Source organism: Toxorhynchites rutilus, chromosome 3 (assembly GCF_029784135.1).
Source record: "Toxorhynchites rutilus septentrionalis strain SRP chromosome 3, ASM2978413v1, whole genome shotgun sequence".
NCBI lineage: Eukaryota > Metazoa > Arthropoda > Insecta > Diptera > Culicidae > Toxorhynchites > Toxorhynchites rutilus.
Window position 1 is genome coordinate 238,348,137 of NC_073746.1, and position 9,399 is coordinate 238,357,535.

General features: G+C 38.5%; 1 protein-coding gene across 1 annotated transcript; it reads right to left on the reverse strand.

The window, feature by feature from the left end:
• Window positions 1–8,148: 8,148 nt before the first annotated feature.
• On the reverse strand, window positions 8,149–9,176 carry LOC129773622 (uncharacterized). The gene is made up of 3 exons (XM_055777262.1): window positions 9,027–9,176; window positions 8,807–8,965; window positions 8,149–8,747 (listed from the first exon to the last, which is right to left on the reverse strand). The coding sequence occupies exons 1-3, from the start codon at window positions 9,139–9,141 to the stop codon at window positions 8,344–8,346; spliced, it is 678 nt and encodes a 225-aa protein (XP_055633237.1). The 5' UTR covers window positions 9,142–9,176; the 3' UTR covers window positions 8,149–8,343.
• Between the last annotated feature and the right edge of the window lie 223 nt (window positions 9,177–9,399).

Sequence of the window (9,399 nt, forward strand, 5' to 3'; positions counted from 1 at the left end):
ATTTTCAGTAACGATTAGATATTTCCACATTTTCCTCGATACTGGAAGCCCACCAGTGGTTAATGCTAACTCGATAACCATCTGTTAATAGCACTTGATTGAAACATATTTGGTCACAGTGTTACATGGATAGAAAACATTCAAATAAACTCTTTCACATGAATGTATTTTTAAATTCCTAGAGGAACTGGCAGATTATTTTCCGGATCTTTCTCGATCCAAACGGAAAGAATTCCGTGCGTGTATGTGTGTGTGTGTGTGTGTAGCGGCTGTTTCGAGATCTTCCCGGGGAACCGTTTGTAGCATCACTCTCCTCCTGATGGATTCCCTTCTGGCCTAAGGTGCAAAAACAGGCTCTTGGTGACACCGTTCATCCGCGCTTTCATGATAAATGAAGAGCTTCACCACAACAGCGACAACATGCTCCAATCGCTGTACAATTAGAACTGAGTGGATTTCCGAGCGGCGCTCGCTTATATACCGATTGGTGATTTCAATAGCCTATTTTGAAAGCAAATTTAAGACTATTGAAACAAGTTTTTGGATCAGAAAGTAACAAGTATGGAACGCGTAGACATTTTATCTTTCGAATGGAGTGTTTATCATACCATTTCGTTCAGTTGTTTAGAGGCTATTAACACTCAAAATCTCGGTCTCCGGCGTAACGCTTTCGTTTTCGAAACTTTGATTTTACACCCCGGTATAGAAATGAAAGACGTAGTCCTACGTCAAAATATTTCTGACGTTCTCTGGGATGTCTTCTTTACTGTAGTTTCTGTCCCAGGTTTGTCCGATGCTCCGTTCTGAATAGAAATGTGCCATCCGCTCATGAGCTGTTCATTCGAATCGCTTCATCGTAGTGAGCGGATTCGGATCGGCTCGCAATCAAAACAACGCAGCTCATCAGTTCATTACGGAGCCGGAGAGCTGATGAGCTGTAGAGCTGTTGAGCTGCTGAGCTGTTGAGCTGATGAGCTGATGAGCTGCTGAGCTGTTGAGCTGATGAGCTGATGAGCTGTTGAGCTGATGAGCTGCATAGCTGTGGAGCGCAAAAGCAGCAGAGAGTGTGAATTTTGAGACGCGGAAGAATTTTTCGTCTCCCGCGCTTTATGATATGACGTCAGTTTGTTTTCGTGTGTCCCTCTTCGTTCTTTAGCTTTAGCAGAGATGCCAGAGAGGAAAAAGGTTTTTGTTTTGAAGATATTCAAACGTTCCATTAAATTTTTTCTTACATCGCCAAACAAAATAATAAAAATTATTATATACTTGTAAATGGAATTACTATATTATATTGTTATTTAAACATGAATGTTAAAACACATAAATTTATTTCCGCGTGCTGAATCAAAACAATTCAGAAAACTACCCGCCATAAATGCTGGTGATTGATAATGGTCCTTTTGTTACCTCGTTGCGCCTATTAATGGATTTATTTTTATATACTTGGATGCAAAAAAAAAATATCTCGGTAGTTTTATCAAAAAACTTTGTGTCAGCCAATATTTCTGAAGGCATTTTATTTGGCTACTGCTGGTTCATCTGTTGTTTAAGTTCAGCATATCCTAAGCATCTTCTATGTTGGATTTCAGCATTCAATATTTGTTGTATATTATATTACTAGAATCCATATTAAATTTAGTTTGTGTACAATTACAAATTAAATTCGTTTATTTTTTTGATTTCCGTCTATTAAGAAAATGAACACTATAAAATGTCCCATGGTAGTTATGCAGTTGTGTGGACAGCCGCATAATTCAATTGAGCTGAAGAGCTGTTCCGAATGAGCAGCTCACTTGTATGAGGTGGACGGCTCTGAGCCGCTCACCATGATGAGCTGATTTGCCCATCTCTAGTTCTGAAGTTACAAGCAAATTAGTGGGCCTAAGTCTAAATAAAATTTTAGTGAATGTTTTTGTCTCGTTTTTTTTAGGCAAAAACGCATTTTTTTTTACATAAAATGTCGCCATTTCGCCAAAAATCAGTGTTGAAATCCTACGTACGATGACAGGACATATCCAAGATTACGTAGAAAAATAATTGGTTGAAATCGGTCCACTAGAAAAACTTGCAGAATTTGCAGAACCACCAGTTTACAAGGTTTTCGCTGCTAGGGTTCAACAAACCGGACACCAATATATTTTTTGTTCGTTATGTAATATATACCTAATAAAACTGTGATATCGGATTAATCAATATTTATTTTCTCGTTGAAAAAAATCACGAAAATCACATACTTTTTATTATGTTCATAGTGTACTACCCCCTTAATAAAAGACCCGCGTTCTGGTTGTCCCATCGGAACAAGCAATCTATGCTCTCCCAGTTGATCTCCAAAAAGAGCAAGTAATGTAGCGATGTCCCGTTGCATCAAACGGATATATATTACGTAACTTCGACATTTCTATTAGTGTGACTCTAGAATAAACTGACCAGACGTCATGTTGCCATTCTAAAGGTAGCTTCATAATGTCTCTAGCATAAAGGGCGAACACGAAATTATTGCGACACCGAAGATGTCATGCCAATTTTCTTATAACGTTTAGAATCAAACCAAAATTTTAGGGTAGTTTTATACATATGTTTACTTCAAAAATCAAAAGAAAAGTTAATCGATGGAGCCTCGAGTGTAAAATTGAACGCATTTTCGCTTGATGTCCTCCATGAAAGTCTTTACAGTGTCATCCGGTACCAGTTTCTTAGTTTTTTTCCATTTTCTTAGCATGTCCTTCTCGTCTTTGACTGTCTTCTTGCTCTTCCGAAGTTCCCGCTTCATTATTGCCCAGTACTGCTCCATCGGGCGTAGCTCCGGACAGTTTGGCGGGTTCATGTCCTTTGGAACAAAATGGACAGAATTGGACACTTTTAGAATAGTGGCATGATGCCAAATCTGGCCAAAATAGCGGAGCTTCGTCGTGCTGCTGCAAGAACGGCAAAAGGCCCTTCTCGAGGCACTCAGATTTGTAGATCTCGCCATTTACTGTGCCCTTTGTCACGAAAGGCTCACTCCTCAGTCCGCAAGAGCAGAAGGCCTGCCAAACGAGATATTTGGAGGGGAACTTCGACATTTTCTTCTTCTTAAATTTGTCGTCCACATCGAACTTGCTCTTGCCGGTGAAAAACTCCAACCCCGGAATTTGCATAAAATCGGCTTTTATATACGTTTCGTCGTCCATCACACAGCAGCCATATTTTGTCAGCTTCTTCTCGTAGAGCTTCCGTGCCCGAGTTTTAGCCGTCGATTGTTGCCGCTCATCGCGGTTTGGGAAGTTCTGTACCTTGTATGTATGTAGTCCAGCTCTCTTCTTTGCATTCTGGACGTAGCTCTGCGACATGCCGATCTTTTTAGCCGAATCACGGCTTGTGACGTTGGGATTTGCTTTAATCATCCGCTTCACCTTTCCCTCCGTCTTTTTCTTCTCCGGTCCCGGTTTTCTTCCAGCTCCTTTGCCGTGGTCCAACGTCAACCGCTCCTGGAACCGCTTCAACACTCTGGAGACGGTTGAATGGTGAATGTTCAACATTTTACCCAACTGCCGGTGCGACAGGTGTTTGGTGTTTGGAAAGAATTTGTTCTCTCGACTCGCGTAGGTTCACCTCCATTTTCGTTGAATCGAAAAACACGACTTCGAGTTTGGCAGCATGTAGACAATACACATCAATGAGAAAGTGTGCAAAATTTGGTTGATTTTACCCAATGGTAAAAAAGTTATGCCCTGTTAAACGTGTCGCAATAATTTCGTGTTCGCCCTTTAGAAGTCTTGGTCCTTATTAGCGAAAAACTCTAGCAATAGATTTTGACAATCTTTTTTCGGTCCCAATTCCTTATCACTCTGGAAATTTTGCAATGCGAGAAAAAGGTGGTAATCGCTTGGTGCAAGGTCCGAATCATATGATGGATGCATTAAAACATCCCAATGAAGCTATCGGAATTGTGTGGCCTTGCGTTGTCCTGATGGAACACAAGACCTCTTCTGTTGGCCAATTCTGGAAGTTTTTGATCAATCGCTAGCTTCAAACGAGAAACAAACAAACGATTTATTGACAGTAGAGATCTTATATTAATGTATTGCACTAAAAAAATGAAAAAAAAATTGAAACAATTTTTTTTTTAATTGAATAACAGAATTGTCCCAGTCGTTATCTCTGGAACTGAAATTGTCCCGAAGACCCTTCTGGAAGCGCTAAAGATGTTGAACATGGCGAAGGAATTGGCCGGCATCCGAAAGTGGGTTATCCTTAGTATCTGCGCGATTGTCCGACAATTCCTCGTTCAGGACTAAAAAGCACGAGCATGTAAATACGTGCATTCCGCAGAGCCTAGTCCCCCTATGGCATTCAGAAGCCCGGGGGCTAGGTTCGCTTAGTTACAAAGTGAGATAAGTTTGAAAAAAAAATTGGAAATTTTCAAAAATAAATTAAAATGCACGTATTTTACTGTTGCAGTATCGGCACCATAAACACAGTTCACAATTCCAGCTGCCTGGCTTGGATTTTCAAATTTATAAAATAAAAAGTTGACTTCCATTGTTAACACCCTGTAACTCTCAACTGATTGGAACAAACAAAAAAACAGCAAAATAATTATAATTATAAAGTATGAAATGTCACCTTTACAATGAGCCTAAACTTGAAATTCTATTATCGATATTACGCGAGATATTGATCACTAAAGCCAGCTCCCGAAAAAATAATGTGTAACTTTTCCCCCATTCTAATATTTCAATATTCAGCCATTCCTTGCCAAACCGATATAGTGGTTCTCAGATTTGAGGGAGAAGCGGTAGTTTTGTTCCTGAAATAACATTATTTTTCTCGAAAGCTGAGGGTATTTCACATAACATATCCAAAAATCAGAGAGGCGCTATTTTTTGTTTTTGAGTTATGATTTTTTTAAATTACCCGATGGTCTGAATAATCATTTTTCCCGTTTTTCCCCAAAAATGACTTTTTTCAAAAATTAGTAACTTCTGAACTGCTGGGCCGATTCAGATGAATGATTTTTGAAACCAATGAGTAGTTCTGCTTTGGAGAAAATATCATACTAGCGTAAAATTCTAGTCACATAGATGTAGTCTACTCTTATAGGAATATTGAACGAAAACTGAAAACATGTTAGCTTTGAAAAATCATAACTGGAAAACGAAAAATAACACCTCTCTGATTCGGATAGTTAAGTGAAAAAACCTCAGCTTTATAGAAAAAATATGAAAAAAATGATATCCTTGGTTCCGAAACCATGTAAACCATGAAAAAACAATTACAATCAATAATTATGAAAACAAAATCCGATTTTTTCCAAGTCTAATAGTTTGCCAAACAAGACCAGCTCTTTGGATTCAATTCGATGTATCGATCATCTGAATCGGTCCAGTTGTTCAAAAGTTATGAATTTTTGTGGTGGAAAAAAGGGGTAAAAATTGATTTTTCGGACCAACGGTAATTTTTGAAAAATCATAACTCAAGAACAAAAAAATAAGCCCCCTCCGATTTTTGGATATGTTATGCAAAAAATCCTCCAACTTTCCGGAAAAAAAAATATAAGAATATAGCTCCCTTGGTTCCGAGACGATGTAAAAAACAAATACAATCAATAAATATGGAAACAAAATCTAGTTTTTGTGGGAAGTGTAGTATATTTTGAATGAATACTAGTTCATTAGCTTCAATTTGATGCGTTGATCGTCTAAATCGGCCGAGTTGTTCAAAAGTTATGATTTTTTTAAAAAATCCATTTTTGGAAAAACGGGAAAACAATGATTTTTGAAAAAAAGGAAAAAAACGTTGATTTTTCGGACCACCTTGAGAGGGTGTAGAGACTCGAATTTCGGACGTTTTTTTCGAGCTCCGTAAAAATAAAACAAAGAATATTGTTACTATTTATTATACCATTATTTGTTCATCTATCTTTTAATAATAAAACAACAAAAATTGGACGGAGAAAAAATATTCATAACTAGAGTAGAGCTGATGAAGTGAGAGGGTTAAAAAAAAAGTTGTACCATGGCGTACACTATTCCAGCCCTTCTGGTTTTCTGAAACAAAAAAAAACGAACAGATTCTGAATCATTGAAGATGCTGCTATCGCATTGTACCTCGGACAAGTCAAAAACAGCTGTTTTGACAAAATGTTGGCCGTTTGACAAAATGCGGTTTCAAACGTTTTTCTTACGCTTCCCATTTTTTTTAAATAGTAAAATTTGAAAATTATCATCTTTAGAGGTTCATGCGATAGAGAGATGCCTGCAGATTGTATCCATATAAATTCAACATGAATCGGTTCAGTACAACTTGAGATATCGTGTATTCCAGTTTGAAAAAAATGGTTTCGAGAAAACGCGTTTGAAGTTCATTGTTATGACCGTACCAGGTCAAATACCACATAACTATAATGGCTCTTACTTGGTAAATAAAAGGATTTCTAGGCTGTCTAGAGTATATTCTTGAATGCCTAAACTACAGAAATATGAATGAAAAAAGTTTTTTTTTTTTAATTTCTAGAGTAGAATACTGCCATACTCAGTATATGTCAAAATGGCAAAAAGTTGAAGCGTAAACAACATAGTTTTTTGCCACTTCGAATATGTCGAGTTTCATACCAACGAGAGTGTTTTTGCGGGAAGTGTTACTTCATTACTTCAATATGAAGAAAAAAGCCGTGGAAAGTAATGTTGGTGGACGTTTATGGTGACCATGCTCCAACTGAGCGAACGTGTCAGACGTGGTTTGCACGGTTTAAAAGTGGTAATTTTGACATGGTAGACGAAGAACGTTCCGGACCGCTAAAACAGTTTGAAAATGAAGAATTAGAGGCTTTACTCGTTCAAGATCCGTCACAAACGCAACAAGAACTTGCAGATACACTTGGAGTAGCTCAGCAAATCATATACGATCGTTTAAAAGCAATGGGAATGATTCAATAGATAGGACATCGGGTGTTGTATGAATTGAAGCCACGAGATGTCGAACGCCGTTTTTTCACGTGCGAACAACTGCTCCAACGGCATAAAAGAAAGGTTTTTTTTTGCATCGTATCGTTACTGGCGATGAAAAGTGGGTCCGTTACGACAAATGTCGCGAAACCGGTCAGAACATACTTGGAAACGCTGAAATGGGAGGTCCTATCCCACCCGCAGTATTCTCCAGGCATTGCTTCGTCCGATTACAACCTTTTTCGATCAATGCAACATGGTCTGGTTAACCAGTACTTCTCCAATTTTGATGAAGTCAAAAATTGGAACGATTCGTAGTTAGCCGACAAACCGGCCAATTATTTCCACAAAAGGATTCGTGAATTGCCAGGAAGATAGAAAAAAGTTATGACTAGCGATGGTCAATGACTAGACATGGGCTAGACATTTTTCTGCATGATATTTTCAATGTAGCAAACACAACAAGAGTTAGTCGTCAATAATCATGCCAAAACATTGAATCTCTAAGACGCGATCATCATTCTCAGCAACAATTAAATCAGACACTTTCTCATTTATTCGATTTCACGACATCACCATGAATTCAGTTTCAATTGTGTCACGGTGCAGAGTTCGAACGAATTGAATCTCCCTACAACGTTAAATTCATTCAAACTCTTACCCATCATACTCCATAAACCATTGAACAAATTTATATGACTGAAATCTCATTCCGAAATTCCGATCTCTCTGTTGGTTTCTTGGAAGAAGATTGACATCTGCTGACGTCATTTAATCTCGAGTTTTAATTTTGACAGATGACTGAATAAACTGAATATCTACACGTTGACAAACATGCGTTGGATCGAATGACATGTATTCCGATCAATTACACCTCCGCCCCCATTGCCTTGAGAAAGGCACTCGATCCCTCGCCGTCCAGCTCGTCCAGTAACGATGTTGTCCAGTCGGTGTCCACACAAAGAATGATGTTTGTGAAAAATGAGGAACCAATAAAAATAGTTAAATACAAATAGCCTTATTCCTGTAGACCGTATTGGTACTGCAGGCAATGAATCCCATTTGAAAAACGTCATTTGAATGTTCTATAATAAATTACAAAAGATTTCAGTAAGCATAAAGAAAATTTAATGTATTCACCATCTCGTATTGTGCTATTCGTTATACGTAACATGCGTTTTTTTTTTCACTAAATAAAATTAGACAACGGATAAATACTTAACTAAATGATAGGTTTACAAACAACTGTTATTGAACAAATTCAGTCCAAACTTAACAACGTAGTAGATCGTAGAGGGCATCACTGCGATAACACTGCTTATTACCAGCAGGAATATTGTCGGAAGAAATCACCTAATTCAGTCTTCTGAGTATTCCAACAATGGCGGTAGATTCTATCCTTATATCAAATATATCAACTCCCACCATCCTCTTCGTCGGGTATTCCTATTATAGGCTCAAGCCAGTTCTCCAGACAATCATTTTCACACTCAGATGAGCAGTGTCGATTATTTTGAGAAGCGATTTTTGACACATAATACCAACTGACAATTGCTGAAGCAATGGAAAAGTTTGAGATATGAACAAATTCGTCTGGCCACACGAAAGTTATTTCTTTCCGACTGATAGCCGACAAAAGATCACATACTGACATACATTTCTGTTTTTCACAGTCGGTTTTAGGAGCTTTTTGAACTCTAATTGTGAAATTGTATTCCCCTACTTTGTCGTCATCACTGACATGTTCAACGCTCATTTCCGGCAGTTGACATTCCACCTCAAACACATACGTGCCCGGCGCTAGCATGATGGGGCATCCTAAAAGAAACGAGCATTCGTTAATAGTCTTCTTGAGTCAGGATATCGACGGGTCCCACCGTTTCCATTCAGTAGATCAATGTTCGTTTGCGGTGCGCTACCTTCGGTGTTGCGCGTATTTTCCGCTTCAACTTCCGAGTCCCGATCATCGATGTACCGGCTGAACGTGAACGATTCTTGGTTCCTTCGGCTCGAACAAGACACATTCAACGTTATCGCTAGATTTGCAATTTCGCAATGATTAGTAACAGTAACACTTTTTCGTACTCCCACGCTCACCTTGTATAGTCATCTCTTTTGGGCAGTTGAGCTCGACGGAGATATTCAACATCTCGCCACAATAGAAATCACGGGACCAATTGTAGGGAAAATTGATTTCACAGGATAAACCCATCTGTTCACTCAATGAAGCTCCAAGGCAGAACGTGTTCGCGGCGGCGTGTCAACAAAGTGACTTCACGCGTCTGTTCAACGCTATCTATTTAAGAGCTCAGATATAACGAAGAGAGAGAACATGAATCATTTTGTATTTTGCACCTAATGTTGTATAATACTCGCATGGGTCTGAGATGAACTTGCATGAAAGTAACCTTTCATGTATGCTTTGGATGTAAACAAGCTTGGATGCAACATTCTATACGATTAGGTTTTT